This window comes from Vitis riparia, chromosome 6 (genome assembly GCF_004353265.1).
Source record: "Vitis riparia cultivar Riparia Gloire de Montpellier isolate 1030 chromosome 6, EGFV_Vit.rip_1.0, whole genome shotgun sequence".
Classification (NCBI taxonomy): Eukaryota; Viridiplantae; Streptophyta; class Magnoliopsida; order Vitales; family Vitaceae; genus Vitis; species Vitis riparia.
Genome location: NC_048436.1, coordinates 2551588 through 2570384, shown reverse-complemented (window position 1 = coordinate 2570384; position 18797 = coordinate 2551588). Strand labels below are relative to the sequence as shown.

At 32.9% G+C, this 18797-nt stretch overlaps 1 protein-coding gene across 1 annotated transcript; it reads right to left on the bottom strand.

The window, feature by feature from the left end:
• Positions 1-1500: 1500 nt before the first annotated feature.
• LOC117915611 (tRNA dimethylallyltransferase 2) lies at positions 1501-16260 on the bottom strand. Its single transcript, XM_034831212.1, has 10 exons — positions 15994-16260; positions 15270-15349; positions 14041-14109; positions 12309-12381; positions 12011-12132; positions 5191-5265; positions 4391-4765; positions 2349-2424; positions 2026-2192; positions 1501-1911 (listed from the first exon to the last, which is right to left on the bottom strand). The coding sequence occupies exons 1-10, from the start codon at positions 16211-16213 to the stop codon at positions 1741-1743; spliced, it is 1428 nt and encodes a 475-aa protein (XP_034687103.1). The 5' UTR covers positions 16214-16260; the 3' UTR covers positions 1501-1740.
• Between the last annotated feature and the right edge of the window lie 2537 nt (positions 16261-18797).

Genomic DNA, 18797 nt, shown 5'->3' with positions numbered 1-18797 from the left:
GCTTAATAAAATCATGACTATTTGGTAGTTAATGTTATGATACATTATAGGTTATATATAATGTATGACTATAAACATTATTCCACTCACAATGGGAAACTCATCTTGACAACCAAGACAAATCATCCCTCAAATTAAGAAACACGCTACAACCTCATATGAATTACCTAAATCCATGAACCAATTATGAACAACTCATTAACTTGTAAGAAACCAGGGACTTGAATCTTCCGTGCAACTCTTAATACACTTAAGTCATGTACAATACAAATGATAGAGGCTTGAATGTTCAAATCAATTATAATGTATAAACAAAATATAAAAATGAAATCAAAATCATAATATAAATATTAATAAAATTATAAATTATGTCAATGTTTTTAAATGCTTTATCTTAACTTTTTTTTAGCCTTATTGTGGTATAAGGGTGAATTATTAGCAATTGTCGCATTTTTTAACAGAAGTATCCTTGTGTTAAGCCTCAATGTGCCATGGTTTCTTCTATTTCTATTTCTAATGTATAACTATAAAACAAAGGAATTTGATCTAATTATATGTATGAGCTCTTTAAATCTATTTCTAACTACATTGTTAAAAAAAACTTGCGTCTTCTTCTAATGCACCATATGAATCCTAGTTTTCTTTGCAATATATAAGTCAAATTCGCAAAACTAGGATCTTATCGCTCAATTCTCTTCTTGTAAACCTTATGAGAAGTATTCAATTGTAAAACATCACTAATGAATTATTGTTAAAGATCCACTGGAACCAAGAATCGAAGTATAAGAGGTTTAGAAGTGCTTGACAGTGGAACCCTCAACTTGATATTGAAGTTTGAAGAGAATTGATATAAGCTAAGTTAATCCAAACCACTATAAATCATTTACATTTATTTTACCCTCTCTCCCTCTTCACACATAATAATAGTATCACAAATGTATTTTCAATTCAAATATTAATTATTTTATTTTAATTAAATATGCTCTTATTTTAATTGATTGATATAAATGATTTTTCAAAATCAAACTTACAATTTTTTTAAAATTGGAAAATCTTGAAAATTACAAGACAACTAAAAATAATAAAAATTTTAAAATTGTAAGAAAGATTCTTGGGATTTATTGAAAGAGCATTATTACTAAATATTTAGTATTAAAAATAAATGAATAATATATATTATTATATTATAAATAGTAAGTAATATAGTTTATAAATATGATGAATTAATATTGTTATAAATATAATAAGTGACATAATTATAAATATAATGAATGATACTATTGTAAATATTCAAATAAAGATTCACAATAAGATATATCTTGGGTTTTATTATAAATGATAGATATATAATTTCAAAATCCACCAGCCAGCGAAGCGTTTACCCAACTGCCAATAAAGTCTCCGAGTGGTATGGACCCACTTCTGCCCCACACTACTTGAAAAGGGAGGTTCTTACACGATCTTTTTGCTAGCTTTTTGCTTTCTTTCATAATTCAGATGTCAAGAAAATCACACACAAAAATGTTCACACTCCTACTGAAAATTTTCGCTTTTTGCGTTCTTTTAGAACTCATACTCTTTTAAGGGACGATCATACGACTCATTAAACAAAAAAAAAATCATAGATAAGTTAACAGATGTAGGAATAATTGGTGGCTAACAAAAAAGTGAGGGAAAAAATCAGTCACAAGAGGCAGATGCCTCATGGGCCGAAGATAAGAAGGTGCAAAATGTGTACCACTACTTTCTTGGCTTGCTAGCCTCATGCCTAAGGGGTTGCTGCTGCTGCTGCTGTTCTGTTAAGCAAGAACTCTGCAAGTTCCGAGACCGAGAAATTCGTTTTCTATGTCCTCGGCCCTGTTTGTGTTGTTCCCATTCATGTAGTCCTCTAAGCACCCTATCCCCACAAGCCTACAAACACAAGACAGACAAACCCTATCTTAAAGTGGCTCCTTCAACTAAACAGGCTGCACTTTTGAAACAAAGAAAAAAGACAAAGTTCCATGCACTTTAAGAACTACTAACCTTGCAGATGTATTGAGTCCACAAGTCCCTGTTGATTGATTTCAGTCCTTCTGCACCATTTCTGCCCTCCAAATCGGGTATTGAACTTGCATCATCTCTAAGGAAAGATCTGATTATTTTCACAGAGGGTTCAACCACATCTGCTGCCCAAGAAGCATTGGGATTGCCTAGAATACAAAATTTTCCAAGTGATTAACATCTGCAAAGATTTTCTTTTTCCATGCATAAAGGATAAAAAAAATTATAAATTATAAAATCATTAAAAAGAAAAAGGGGGGAAAACTAGTGCTGAATAGAAACAAACAAGATGCTAAGAGGCATACATGATAAGGACTCCGTGGCATCAACATAGTGTATATCCCATCCAAACAAAGATTGTAGCCGATTAAACCTCCTTTTCTGTAAAACAACAAAGTTCTTAATATTAAAACTACCAAATAGATTGACAGCTATAGAGTTACTGCATTAATTCAATGGCAATACATTCAGGAATAGCACCTTAAGTAGTACATTTAGGAACAGAGATAAGAACAACTTTCATTCAACACGTTCTAGTGGGTGTGTGAGAGAGTCTGTGTGTGCCTGAATACAACAAGAAAGACAGCAACTTCACAATGATAAGAGCAGGAATAATCGTGTAAGGAGTCTTCCCACCCTCCTTTTATACATTTAGAAAAAGAGAAGAAAGAAAATAAATAAATAAATAAATAAAAAGGAATCTTTTCTAAGGAAAGATTCAGCTGCTTCCCCATGACCAAAGAATTTATGTACCAGGGAATATTGCAATTTTGTCATTCAAACCAACCAACCATAAGAGAGGAAAAAAAATAGGAAGGAAAAATCTCTCAAGTCCAACCTTGTATTCAAAACAAGCGTGTATCCACCGCAATTTGAGATGAAGGCATTTGTAGACACCAAAAAATCAGTGGAACACAACTACCACCAAATTGGTTATCAATCAATAATTTAAGAATTTTGCCAAACTATGGATCATTTCTTTGTTGAGACTAGACAGATAAACAGACACTGTAGGTGAATTTTAAGCATTCTTCACAAGCCAATAGAAGTGCCAATTCTTCCACCTTCAAAGCCATAGATAGGTCCCTAGAAGACAAGCAGTTGAAGCATTTCTATTTGTTTTTCTAGAACAATCAATCAATTCACTAAAGTTTATTTGAGAAACCCATACCAAGGCTTTAGATGGCAAAAAGAAAATCCAAAATACTGAGAGCGAAAAAATAAAAAATTGCTGAAGCACCACCTCCATTGATCAAGGAGCAACCTTGATCAATCAAAGTGAAGCATCCACCTCAATCAATCAAGATGGTAAATCTTGATTGATCATAACTGAACTGTACTAATAGCTCCTACTCAGACAATTCCAATTTTGATCAAGGCCCAACTCAATGCACTCATTGGCTTAGATTTTTTGTAAAAACAAATAAATAAATAAATAAAAAGACTATCAAATTAAGTTAAAAACATTTAAGCTCACGAAAACACATTTTTTAATTTTCTGAAACTAAGGGACCTACCATCCTAAGAGAAGCTTGAAGTGATGTAACATTAAATTGCTCCATGTAGCTTATATTGTAATTCTTCAAGCCCTCTTGCATTTTATTAGATGGTGAAGATGTGTTCAGTGACTCGAAAATTACAACTTCATTTAGATGGAATTGCTGACAATAAAAATTTTGAACTAACAAAAATTCTACATGTCAAACCTAAGTCTAAGTTGAAAATTTAGGGAGGCATAACCCTAGACATGCCACAGCACCACCAACAAGACCACCTGACCCATATCCCTACCATACCACCAACACCATGAACATCATATTTCTGTCTCCACCACATTAGCGCCACAACACCATCAACCCATCACAACCCCCACAACCATGAAGCCAATAATACCACTGTTTCCATGACCTTTGTGACAATCACCTCCACTAAACGTATTCAGGCCATCTTATGTTTCTTAAAAACATATGTTATGTTTGGTTAACCGATGATGCAAGTGCTCACAGGAACCACCAAACAGTTGTCTTCAGATACAGAAGGTGGAACAGAAAATATGAATGCCTCTAAACCGGACAAAAGAAAATAATTTAAAATTTTTTGAAGAATTGGGAATTTCAGGACAGCTTTAATTTTCACTACACATTTTTTTCTTTAAAGAGTACAAATAAATCTGAATATGGCATATTTACATGATGAAGAAGTCATCCAAGAATTTTTTTTCTTACTAGAGATGGTATTGCAAAAGCTGTTTAGAATCATAAACAATTTATTGAAGACAGAGATGCATTTCACTATGCACAATATTGGCCTTAAAGAGCATGAATATATGTGAAAATAATATGCTTACTTGACGACGAACAAGTCTTCTGGTGTTTGCTTTTACTCTTTCAATGGCCTCTTGTAGTAGAATGCTGTGCTGATCATTGTTGGAAGACTTCAAAATTTCCCTCACATTCCCTTTCAGCAAACCATTTTCTTTATCATGTCCACCTTCTGAAAGGAGTACTTTCAGAAAATCCTCAAATTCACGGACACCAATAGCCTGCCGTAGACCTCTAGTATAATCTGCATTTAGACTGTAGATGTCATACACTTCATCAAGTAAACCAGCATCAATCATGCTGTCCACTCTTTGTCCCACATATCGATCCAGTATAGGGAGAGCTGCATCCACACATATAAAACAGCATCTGTATTTGAAATTATCAACTCGACCCCAGTTCTGCCCTGCCACAACCAAGATTAGAACATTATTCAAGTGGTGTAAAGCAGAGACTGATTCATCTTTGCCTTCTCAAACAAGATTTACTTTCATCTTGATGGCTAGTGGTTCTATTTAGAATTTTTCCAATCAACAATGGAATGGATGTGAGTAGATAGAGCAGAAAAGAGGAAAGGAGTGAAACTTAATACAGTATATTCTAGCAAAGGTTGACTAATCTGATCAGATATAAAATCACAGAAAATATATAATAAATTCATCTATAAGGACAGTCCAAGAGGCCCAGACCACACCATTAAAAGAGCAAGGGAATCGAGTTCAATTGTCCCACGATACAAAACATAAATTGTCAAAAATCAAAAAGGATTTGTTTCATGAGAAAAAAAAAATGCCCAGTTTAAACATGACACATAAGGAGTACAAACCTCCATAGCCTTTCCCTGGAATAGTTTGCTGGGGAGAACACCAGTGCGTGCATACAAACCAAGGTACTGATTGATCTGCAAGAATTTCAGCAAATTTTAGAATTTTGCATATAATCCTGTATGGAATATTCCATAGAAAAATACAACTTTCATCATTAAGTTATTGGGCACAATTGCTTTCATGAAGGAATAAAAGGCAATTCTAGGCTAACTCACTGAAATATTGCATGAGTATATATACATTTCATTTTGGTGACAACAGAAACTACACAAGACCAATTTTCACATAATACAACATAATTCATACCCCAACCCACCCCACTCTCTGACCAAAGGAGGAAAAACAAAGAGCCCCTCCTAATACTGACAAATTCAAACCATATGAACCTAATATGCTTAACAATTAAAACTTTAGTATAAAAGACAATCTCAGAACGTTCCACCTCCTTCAGAACTGAAGATTAAGATCATTTCAAGACACAATCTAAAACTTGAAGATTTGAAGAAAGACATCCTTTTCATGTCAATTCTCTATTCAATGATCTTTTCACAAATGTGGTTACTGATGGATGTATGGTCACCTTACAGGCAAGGTCTTAATCTGTAGTTCAAAATACAAAAGAGGATAGGTCTAATACAACCTAAAACATTAAGCATTTACAACAGAACTTCTCTTTGAGCCAAAAAGGACAATCAGTTGGTGAGGAGAAGGAAGCCTTAACTTTAAACTTCTAACACAGGTACACGGGTACATCTTCTCTAACCAAGCAACTATTTTTTTTTATATAGGTAAATGAAGATTTTATTAATTTTAAAAAGTATACACAACGTATACAAAGCAACCAAAAAACCAGAAGGTGTGAATATACAAAAACAAGCAACCACACCCTACGAAGAGCGCCTAACTAGTCCACAAAATCTAACAGCAACATAGAACCATCCCCAATGTACAATCAAACCCAATCACAAAAAAGATACAAAAAATAACTTTTAATTGTTTGATCCAAACTTTCATAATTCTCCAAGGCTCTCCTATTTCTCTCCCTCCAAATGGACCAAAAAAGGCCCGAAGGAGCAACTTTCCAAACCTTTTTCCTTTTTTTGCCAACAAAGGAGCCTCCCTAACTCAAGAACACCCCTCTCATAGAAGAGTGCATCACCCACTATACATCAAAAAGAGCAAAAATAAGTTGTCACAAAATGAGAGCTTTTGGAAAGTGAGAGAATATGATCGCTTGTTTCTTCTTCTGCTTTGCACATATAGCACCTAATAGGCATCCTCCAACCCCTCTTTCTGAGCTAATCCTAAGTCAATATCTTAGCCCAAGTTGCTTCCCAAGCAAAAAAGCTAGCTCTTGTAGGAGCCCAAGAGGTCCAAACTATACTATGAGGGAAAGGCTCCGCTCCCCTACTTGCCAAGGAGGAGTAGGACTTAATTGAAAAGTCACTATTCTTTGTCACCAACAAAACCATAACATAAACAGTACCCAAAGAGATCGAGTGATCATGCAACCTCCCAAAAAAAGGTCATCTACTTCCTCCAACTCCCAGTCATTCAACTGTCTGATAAACCTAGGGCCCCAACTAACCCTATCCTAAACATCAACCACCCAAGGATTTTTTGAAGAGGCTATAGAATAAAGGTCCAGGAAACAATCCCTCAAAGGCAAATCCCCATACCATTTATCCTTCTAAAACTTCACCCTATTCCCTAAGCCAACCTGAAAACTAGTTTTATCTTTGAAAGCCTCTCATCCATTTTTGATTGCCTTCCAAACCCCCACTCCATAGCTTTCTCTCACCTCTTTCATGCACTCAACCTCATCCTCTTGCCCATACTTACCAACAATAAGCCATTTCCAAAGAGGATTCCTTTCATTCACAAATCTTCAAGACCATTTTCCCAAAAGAGGCTTATTAAGGATTGAAAGCTTTCTAAAAGCCAAGCCCCCTTTTTATTTTTCTTAGCATAAAATCGACCAATTCACTAGATGGGGCTTGTTAACCAAAGCCCCCTCTCTCCAAAGGAAGTCCTTTTGAATCTTTCCAGTCTAGCTGCCACCCTTTTAGAAATGACAAAAAGGAACATGCACTAAATAGGTAAGTTGGATAAAGTGCTCTTAATCAATGTTTGTCTTCCATTTTTTGAGAAAATTGCCTCTTCCACAAAACAAGCCTTTTTTGGAACTGTTTTTCTAACCTTCCCAAAACCTAGAAGACTTGTAAGGAGCACCCAAAGGGAGACCTAAGTAGGTGTTTAGGAGAGTACCCACCTTGTAGCCTAAAACCTCAGCAAGCTCCTCCAAATTTGGGACCTCCTCAACAGGAATCAATTCACCTTTTTTTCTCCAGATTAATCTTTAGCCCAAAACATGCCTCAAACCACATGAAAACCTAGCTCAGGTTCTCTAACAAGGCAACTATCACTACATCACATACATAACAAGTGACATATTACTACATAAATAAATAGAAATAATCATAAAAGCATGTATTTCAAACAAAATAAAAAAAAAATAGATAAAAGCTAATACTTGAAGAAAACCCATATAGAACCCCAAAAGAAGATGCAACTTACAAAGACATGAAATCTCCGACAAACTCTTCAAACAAGGAGGATCCATGCCTAGCCAAGCTATCTACCGCCTAGTCTACAGGTCCATATATCCAATAGAAGGAGCATCACCAACCCCTTAAGAGGTCTATCATTTACAGTGTCATGCATCTAATATCCAAGGGCCCCCACCCTCCTCCCCCTCCCACTCCCCTTGAGAAACTAAAGATAAAACTTTTGAATCCCTTTCACCAGGAACATGTTAAGGCACAAAATCTTTGCCTGAATTAAAATATTCAAACAATGTTTTTTTTTTTTTTTGATAAGTAAATCATAATTGTATTAATACAGAGGCAAAAAGCCACAAAGCATACAACAATGCTAAAATCTCTGCCTCAAAAGCTAAGACTGGCCAGCTGGCCTAAATAAAGTCTTGACTCTATTGCCTTGATTTCTAGGAATACCATCGATCCCCATATGCATTGGGTTCCTTAATGACCACCCATCAAAGTTGAACATGAAATAATGGATATCCACGCAGCCACAACCATATCCTTTCTTATTAACACTACACACCACACACCTCTTTCCAATCTATCATAACAATAATCAACAATTACCCAAAAAAATCCTTCAAGACAATCCCTAAATAGAAGTGAAGAAAAGGATTGCATCCCTAAAGACTCTAAAGATACAAATCCTCAAATATCCTAACATTTCATTCCAACAAAATGGCCTATATGAAAGCAGACATAGCTCCCCTAACAAAGCACTCTACTCCTAGGCCCTCAAAGGAGATAACCATAATTTTCTATAGTTTTTTTTTTTTTTTTTTTCGGGCATGTGGTACAAGGACTCAAACCTAGAGGCTCTGCCATCACAAACCCAATACCTAAACACCCAAGCCTAGCCTCAAGATGCGGTCTATATGGACAAAATGAGCTCAAATGGAGCAAATTGTAACCCAACCTAAGATTTGGTTGGGCCCTTGGCAATCAAATCTAATTATCAAGCTTGTGGATTGGTGCTCTGTTTCCAAATTGTATGTTAGAAGAGCAAATCTACAACAAATTCATGGATTAGCATTTTTAGAGTGATTTGGAGCAAATATACATGGTTATGTGATGAATTCCATATAAAATAATATGTGTAGGGTTAGAGAGACTTGAAATCGGCTTAAATAATAATAGCTCAAGAGCTAGGGTCTTAGGATCCTCTCTTTAAGATTTTGGGCAAGTTGTTAATGAAGATCATCAATTGGAAGGTTTGGGATCCAAAAGGACCAAAAAGGTCACAAAGGAACTTCTAGGAAAAGTCACATCTAATTCGGCTATGCTTCAAGAGACAAAGAAAGAGTTGTGTGACATAATTTTGCAAATAGCAATTGGATGGCTAGAAATAAAGAGTGGGATGAAGTCCCAACCTTTGAGCCTTCAAGAGGTATTCAGAAAAACGGGCATGTTAAAATGCTTTCCAAATGGTGAAGGGATTTTTTAATACTCCTTCTCAATCTCAAAAAACCATCCCTCAAGTGGTGAAGGGATTTTTTTGGCTTTCCACAGTTTACAAGGCCTAATGACCTTACTCTCAAAAAGGATTTTTTGGAAAAGTTATCAAATCTTTTGAGACCAACCTTTCCAAGATGGTGTATTTGGGGAGATTTTAATGTTACTAGAAGGGATTCAAATAAGTCAAGCAGCTCTAAGAGTACCTCCAGTGTTAGAAACTTTGATGAAGTTCTCAAGCAATGCGAGCTAGTTGACCCCTCTTAGGAATACTACATTCATGTGGTCAAACTTGCAAGTGTCTCCTGGTTGTAAAAGGTTAGATAGGTTTTGTAATCATTGGATCAGATGTTAGTTTCCCCCAATCTCTAAGAAGCCTTGTCCTGTCCAGTTTCTAACCATTGTCCATTGCCTTTAAGCCTTAGTCACCAATCCTTTCAGGTAGGAACCAGCTTCTTTTAGGTTTTGAAAACATGTGGTTAGTTCATCTTGGGTTCAAGTATTGTTTAGCACTTGATGGGGGAAATGTCAAGGAGTGGGTTGGGAAGGTCATAGATTTATACAAAAGTTCGGCCTCCCTAAGTTATCTTTATGGGTTTTTTAAGTTGGTTTTGTAACCTGTCTCAGTTGTGCAAACTATTTTGGCATTTTTGTTGAGAGATTTTCTTCTTTTTGTCAAATTGTGCACAGTAGAAGGATCTCTTATCCTTCTAGATTCTCTTTATCAAATGAAATGAAATAGTTTTTCTCTCATTAAAAAGAGTTTTCTTATACATGGAAATGAGATTTCTTTTTCCAATTTATTATTATATTCTTAATTTGGAGTCCACAATTAATAATAAAAATTGTATTTTCACCCAAAAATGAACATTGAAAGCATCTATGTAACTATTGTATGGAATTAAAAAGATAGAAAATCGGTTTATTGCAAAAAAATAAAATGAATGAAGAAACACATGTAGATTGAACAATTTTTGCAATTGAATCTTTTTCTTTTCCTTCCTTTTTTTTTTTTTTCTTTTTGGATATCCAAATAGAAGTTTATTGAATTTTACAATGGACAAATTGTCATGGTATTGATGGTTGTGAAGAAAAGAAGTACTAATTTCTGAAAACCAATATTTAAAAATACAAATACCAATTTAAAGTAAAATTGCAAAAGATGTTAATAACACTTCCCAAACCCATGATTTGAGTAGTTTTAGATGGAATTCACTTTTCATGTGGCTATCATGTCATCTGAAGAGTTTTTCCTTTTTCTCCTTAAATATATTGCTAGAATATTATGCCTTTTAGTCCTCACTCCCAATCAATCTTCTTTCAAATTAGACTGAAAGGTATAATAACAAAACAGCGCATTGTATAGCAAAGAACTTCAAAAGCTTCTCAATGTCAATATATTTTCAGGCCAAAGATATGTAAATCAGATCAAAAGTATTCAGACCACATATGGTTCATCTATGCTTAATCTACTTTCCAATTTTTTTTTCTTTGGTTTCAAAAGTAGAAAATCACTTGCTAGTGCCCCATAATCTGTTCAGTTACTAACAAAGACAACTAAGAGAAAGATGTCCTTTCTCTGCTTTTTTTTTTTTTTTTTTTTTGATAGGTAAAGATAATTCATTAAGAGCCAAAAGGCTAGAGAAAGGGTATACACAGAGTATAGCAAGAAACAAAGAAGCAAAAAACAAAAAGATAAACAAGTCTGACCCTTACTTGGTGGCTAGCCAATCTACAAAATCTATCAAAGAGAGAGTGTGTTCCTCTATATACACCCTAACCCAATTCACAAAAGTGTACAAAAAAATGAATTTAATATTTTGGTCGTTCCTCTCAATATCATCGAAGGCCCTCCTATTTCTTTCTTTCCAAATGGTCCACATCAGGCAGAGGGGGACAGCTCTCCAAGCTTTCTCCCTTTTCTTGCCCACGAAAGATCCATGTCATCTTAGGAGGTTCCTTTCCATAGAGGAGTGCATCACCCTTTGCACCCCAAAAAGGGAAAAGATCAAAAGCCATAACATTCTGGCCTTCTCACAAAACAAGAGAAGGTGATATGTGGTTTCCTCCTCATATTTGCACAAAAAGCACCTATTGGGGATGCTCCAACCAAATCTCTTCAGGCGGTCAGTGGTGAGCAGCCTACACCAGGCCGCCTCCCAACCAAAGAAGCTAGTCCTAATTGGAACCCAAGGCGTCCAAATAGTTCTAGTCGGGAAGGGGGGCTTGATGCCCCTTGAGAATGAGTTATAGAAAGACTTGATAGAAAAGGTCCCATTCTTGTTCTCTTTCCACCGGAGCAAGTCATTCACACCTCTTCTAATGGTCAAAGGATGAAGCTTGCTTAATAAGCTTTCTACTTCTCCCACCTCGTCCTTTCTCTGCTATTACTGTCATTAAGCAAGGAAACTTGACTTTTCTCCTCAGTTTCCAACCGTGAAAATTACGGAAAGAAGAAACTACACTTCCAAATTAACTCTAAATCAATATGTCAAACTTTTAATTCTAAATAAAGGACTAATAGTAAAAGGGAAAAATCCAAATCTCCACAAACATAAAACTAATCTCCATGTGAGAAACTCCATTCCCTTGGTGTTCACATGGAGAACAGAATTTGCAACTTCTCAAAAACTCTTGAAATGACTCTTTCAACTTCCTTTTAAGACATTATATTGTTTAGCATGCACATGTATTGCAGTTGCCCCTACCTCTAATATGTTTTTGTTAAAAACAAAATAAATAATTATTTGACATTCCTTACTTTTCTATGGTCATTTGGATGAATTCTGTTTGCTGCAACTGGATCAAGATCTTTAAGGCGATCATAGCCAGAATAGGAACCATCTCTCTCGGAATCAAGTTTATAATTTAGATTGTTGCCTCCTGCAAATATACAGAAGATATTAAATGTATATAAATTATCACAACAAAAATTTAAAGCAATTTCAGGTTCCCATGAAGGTCATATAATCTAGATTGTTGCCTCCTGAAAATATACAGCAGATATTAAATATATATAAATTATCATAAATAAAAAATGTAAAGCAATTTCTGATTACCAGGATGGTCATGTACACTGCTTTCATCCATCTCTTCTGCTGAATCATCTAGAAGGAATGGACTCACCAGAGCCTGTATGCAGCAAACAAGAAAAGAATACAAAAACAACAATATTAAATCTTATAATGGAAATCCATAATTTATAAACTTGTAACAAATTCAAAATTCAAGAAAGAACCATTTCATTTAACAATAGGCCCTTATTTGATTCAGAGAATAGTTGGAACAGGAATTGTTTTCCTTGTGAAATCCATGCCAGAAATAAGAGTTATTGGATTTAAAGGTTCCCATTTTTACATTTGGATGAGTGTAGTTTGGAATTCGGAAAAGTTACCAATTTTAGTCCAAAGTGTTTAGATAGTTTAAAAGTAAAAAAAGTTTACGATATATGCCTTTTACCCATCAAAAAATTAGGTTTTACAATCAATATTTTACCTATCAAAAAAAAAAATATAGTTTAAAAGTAAAAATGAAATAGCTATCAATTTACAATATTCTTTCGACTAAATCTAATATACACATTTTCAAAATATGATATGCATTTTATCTCATGGATCATGATTACGCATGAAAAGCATCCATATGACTTCTGATGTTCTTTCATAAAATATAAGTATGGTCTATATTTATTAGACTATCTATAATAGAGGATATTATATTATTTTGAAAAAAGATAAATAATGGTTGAAATAGAGTTATGCAATTATTACATAATAAAATTCCCAAGAAGCATCTTATGTTTTTATCACCTACATGTTGATGATAATTTCCATGTGAGGATAAATTCCCAAATCCAAGATATTGCACCAAACCAGGGAATTAGAGGAATGGGAATACAACACTCATTTCCAGGGCCTGATTCCATGAACCAAACATGGCACAATAGAAATATGACTCCTTGGTTTCCATTCCCAAGAATAGGCTAATTCGATGATTCCAAAAATTAGAATGTGGAAACATCAGAGTATCACCAAGAATGGTGAACTGACATGCAAAACAATTAAAGAAAGTTCATGAATTTACTCCATGCAAAGTATACACAATTAAACAATTATTTAAAAAAAAAAAAAAGAAATCATATTATTGTAGTAAAAAAAGGAAGGAAAAAAAAATCTTAGAAGCTATGCAGCAAGGAAAACTGGAAAAATATGGTGAAGGTGCAAAGAGCTAATGCAAGAACATCATGTAAGCCTAAACAATTTCTAGGGCAGAATTCAAAAAATGGCAACTCTTAAACCTCAAATCCAGGCCTTTTAATTTTGTAGTGTTCATCATGTTTCCTATGAAAAGAGTAAACATTGATGAAGTTGCCACTGTCATATTGAGAAATTACCAGAAATTTACAGCAGTTGTGGAATTTATATCAGTTGCTGTCCTAAACTCACCTAAAAGCTGAATATGGTCCATGTGATACATACATTTGGATGTGAAAATGGTAATATAGTCCACAAACTAATAAGGAAACATAAACTCCAAGAATGCAAAAGACAATATGAAACAAGTAAACAATCACAAACATAGAATCATCCCATGGACTAAGGACATCAAACTGTTAACTGGCTTTGATTGCATGGTTTTAAGTCATCCACTAAACATAAGTTTCTATCTCCTTAGAACTCAAGCAACAGAGTTACAAGTGTAAACCACAAATCCATGCTGAAGTAAGGTTTAAAGTTACCCACTTCATCATAGGTAAAAATCATGAAATGACAGAATGAAGCAGCATTATACCTGAATATAATAATTTGTACCTCCAACAAGCACTGGCAAGTTGTTGCGTGAAATTATGTCATCAATGAGCTGAAATCCAATTACTAAGTCAAAAAGGTAATGAAATAAACAAATGCAAATAAGTAATGATGACAGAAGAATTTTTATATGTTTCATTTAGGTGATTTCAAGTCTTGAATAAAATCATAGTAGCTTGCTAACTTCAAGCATAGTTCTAAAAGGTGCAAGACGCACCTAAGGCGTGCCTAAGTTGCAATAGTCTCCTACAACTTAGGCGCAAGGAGCAACACATGGTGCATGCCTAAGTAGAGTGAAATGTGACCTACAATGCATATTAATTTTATAAAATATGATCCAAAATCTAATCATTAGGATTCTAAACGTTTAATAAAAGCATTCAATAAAAAATAATGAGATTATATAAATTTCAATATACAATTAGAAATTTAAAAAATAAAAGTGTTTTAAAAGGAAGAGTAAAAATAGAAGAGACATGCCTCTCCAACAAGGTGCACGCCTTGGCCAACGAGGCACTATAACTAGAAAGTGGTTGTAACTTGGACCTAGACGCACTACAAAAACTATACGCAGAAGGTTGTGAAAGATATACATTAAGTAGTGAAGACATGAGATATACTATGCCCTCAAATTCCTGCTAATAAAGGTTGCAATGAAAAGTGAAAATTGAAATTTCACAAAGGAAGTAAGAGGAAAGGTCTATGATAGAAAAAATAAAAGAATCTCCGGTTCTAGTAATCCTAAAGATATTTGAAATTTGGCACTGAGGAGTTATTGGCCTCACCATATATCTTTCCAAAAACAGATTTTCAAGTCATACACCACAAGAGTTTTCAGAGGTTCAACTTTTTATTAGAACCCTGTTCTCTCTCTGTTATTATAATGTGTCCTTTCTTTATTACAATTATGATTTTCTTTTAATGAAAACATCACAAACTAACATTACAGGTTAAAACTTATCCATCTCATCAATTTGGCAGAAAACAGATGCCAGTTGTTAATAGTGTTGACTCATTATGGCAGAAAACATAGGCAGTTTACTCATAAAAGATAAATAGGCAACATTACATGAAATATCTACCATATTGAAGTTTATAAATAAAATGAGTAATTGTAATTTGATTACACAAACAGAAGATCACAAATTTAGACACACTATGAATCTCCAAAACTTTAACAAACTACAACCATAGGGAATGCATAAAACTTACAGGTATTGCAGAATCCCGAAAATCCTTAGAGGTAAATTCCACATTTGAGCTAATTGTACCCAAAAGATGATGAGGCACTCCTACAAACACAACCCAAATGTCCAATTATAAGGCTCTATCAAGTCAATGGCAGAGCAAGAAACTTTTTTCAGGGGGTAACTAGAAAAATTATGATAATGGACGATAATGAACATCAATAAACTTTTACGGTCCAAAATCAGTTAATAACGTAGTTCATGATAAAATGTAGGAAAAGAAAAGATAACGGAATCTCCAATACCCAATTTGTCATTATTCATTTTGCTGAGACACCTACTCAATCAAGCGTAAAAAAACCTTTCGCCTAAAACAAGTTAGAGTTTTTCACTTACAAGAAATAAATTGGCAGAAAACAGGCAACAAAAGAACATCGTTTATATTTTTCTTATCAATTATTTCCCTCCTTTTCCTCAGAAGCAGAACCGATACCAAAAGAAACTCACAGAAACTCGAGACGAAGACGGCTTATGCTAGGGCTTTGCGCCCCTTTGGCGTTTCTAATGTGCATATCTCTAATTTATAAAAATAAATAAATAAATAAATAATTGAGAGAACAAAAATTCTGCATGGATAATCAAGTTTCCCGTTTAAAAAATCCACACAGACATAACAAGAACACCAACAACCTAGAACAGATAAAAAATTTCTTCCGTTTCCACAGCAGCCAAACAGAGTGAAAACAAACCATTCTGCTCGTGAAGGGGAACCTTGTTGGTGAGAACGTCAAGGCCTTGGTAGACCTGCATGGAATCAGAGTTGATGATCTCAATTGGGAAGTGAGATGCCAAATCAATGGCCAGCTTTGATTTTCCTGAACCCGTGGCTCCCATTATCACCACCACCTTTGTCTTGTAAGGGTTAGGATTAGGGTTTTCCACTTTCTGCCCACCATTGTCGCCTTCCATCTCTCCTCCCTCGGATGAGCTTGGAGCCTTGGAATGGCTTTACCTTTGTTAAATTAACTTCAAATGCTTTAGTTCAGCACATGTAATTCTTTTTCACACCGGATGGTTAGAACTTAGAACGGAACAAAATTAAATTAAATATAAATTTAGGTATCCAAAACAAAAATGCCTCAAGAAAATCTAATAATTTTTTTTATAAAAAAAATACTATTATGTAAGGAAATTTGAAAGTAAATGTGAAGGAACGAAAATATTGAAAAAAAAACTGAAAAATAAAAAATAAATAACTTATTTTTATATGTTTTTTTAAACTCATTTCACTTAGATTATGTTTGGTTCCCAAAAAGTACCGAGAAAAAAAAAAAATGTAAAGGAAAATAATTTTTTCATGTTAAGTTTTACTATAATTTAAAATATATATATATAAATAATTAAAATTAATTAGAAATTTATACATTTTAAAATTATTTAATCTTTATATAACGAAGGAAATGAAGTGAAATTTGTTTGATGAAACATATAAAAATAATTTATTAATTTTAAATTTAATTTTTATTTTTCTTCATTTATTTATTTCTTTCCACTTTTCCTTTTTATTTTCTTTCCCTCAAACTTTTCGAGAACCAAAAATATTTTTTCTCTCATATAAGGATTAAATAAATTTAAAATATAAATTTTTAATTAATTTTAATTATATTTAGTTTTCTTAAGTTATGTTTGGTTTTCAAAAAATTTGAAGAAAAAAAATGTGAAGTAAAGAAAATATAATGGAAGAAAAAGTAAAATTAAAAAAAAATTGAAATTTAATAAATTATTTTTATATCATTCTTCAAACTTGTTTTACTTTTTTTTCTCTGTTACGGGAAGATTAAGTAATTTAAAAATATATAAAATTTAAAATTAATTTTAATTATATTTAATTTTTTTTTATATTTTTCCATAGTGAAACTATGAGAAAATTATTTTCTTTAACATTTTTTTCCTTCCCTAATATTTCCCAATAATCAAACATAGAATAAAAAATTTTATAGTGTAATAAAAAATAAAAAATAAAAAATCATTTTTCTTAATATTTTTTCTTTCTTTATTACTTTATGGAAACTAAATATAAGATAATATAATGAATGGCAAAATAATTGTCAAAAAAACACTTATATAACATGTAAATAGAGGCTTTATTTTATTTTATTCTTCGTCGTGCCAATGTTGATTGTAATGCAATATTTTATAAACCAATAAACTATTGTTACCAATATTGGTTTTAGTTAATGAAATCAAACTAGATTTATCTTTAAAAGTGAAAATTTTTCAACTAGAAGACCAACATTGTCAATATTGATTTTATTATATGAGATAAAACCATATTTGTCGATATTAGTTTTAGTATGAAGTAGAATTAAAACCAAAATGGTTGAAGTTGGCTTTAGTACAACAATCACATTTTTGTCAACCTTCCACTTTTAAGTAATATTATAGAGAAGTCAAAATAACAAATCACCAAGTCTAATTAAACTAAGCTTGAGAAAATAAATAAATATAAAATTTTCATCCTCTAGTGCACAACATGGACCTATGCTTTCAAATATTTCTCTTGGATTATAATATTGTTGAAACATGTAGCTTTAAGACTTGTTTTCTATGAAAATGTAGGATTTTTCAAATGAATGTAAGATTGCATTTTATAGCGGATATGTATAGCATGTTGTCATATTAACAATAACATCGATTATGTAGTACACTCAAATATAATTGGTCGTGTCCAATTAATATGGGTCAATTGTTGGGAACTTCGGATTACTCCATTCCATATTTTAGATCTTGTAAGGTGTATGCAAATCTATCACAAGTTCTCTAAATTTATTGCAATGAAAAACCAGGTATTTAAAAACAATATTGATACCATAAAAACCATAAAATTTAAACGATAAATTCTCATACCTTTGATCTGGATGTTCTTGGATTGATTCTAATTGAGGTAAATTACTCTAAAGTCATTATGGATCTCATAAACATCATAATTGCTTCTTGTATTCTCAATATTACTCTAGTTAGGTGTATGATTTTTTTATCCACAAATGAAGAGTTTGATAAATTGAGAACATTGAAGATAATTTTTTATGTTGAGTTTGTGAGAGAGGTAATTAGATGAGAAGAGTAATCATGGCCATTGATCATGAAATTTTGTTCAGAGATAGGTTTTCCTTCTGCCTCCTTTAAATTGTTGTTATTTGTTGCGCCTAACAAATCCTAACAAATAATGATTTTCGTTTTGATATACTCCTAACTAATTCCTAAAAAGGTTGATTCTATCTCCATCAAGGATTTAGATTTTTCAACAATATATTAATATGAAAAACTCTTCATGAATCATATAAATATTGAAATGTTTTATTTTGAGTAACTATTTAAATATTGTAGTAGATATTTGTATTATAAATAATGTGTTAACAACTCTTTGAGAATTTGGTCATTATTACTTATATGTAGATATCATATAATAATGTTTTGGTAAATATTATGTTAATTTACATTAATGAAAACATAACATCTTATATTATATTAGAGTAATGATATATGATGACTT

Excerpts from the sequence above, each read along its gene's own strand:
- LOC117915611 (XM_034831212.1), bottom strand. The coding sequence starts at position 16,213 with ATGGAAGGCGACAATGGTGGGCAGAAAGTGGAAAACCCTAATCCTAAC. Across the intron at positions 4,766-5,190 it reads TCCAGGGAAAGGCTATGGAG|AACTGGGGTCGAGTTGATAA; the intron begins GTTTGTACTCCT and ends GTGGCAGGGCAG. Across the intron at positions 1,912-2,025 it reads GGACTCAATACATCTGCAAG|GCTTGTGGGGATAGGGTGCT; the intron begins GTTAGTAGTTCT and ends TTGTGTTTGTAG.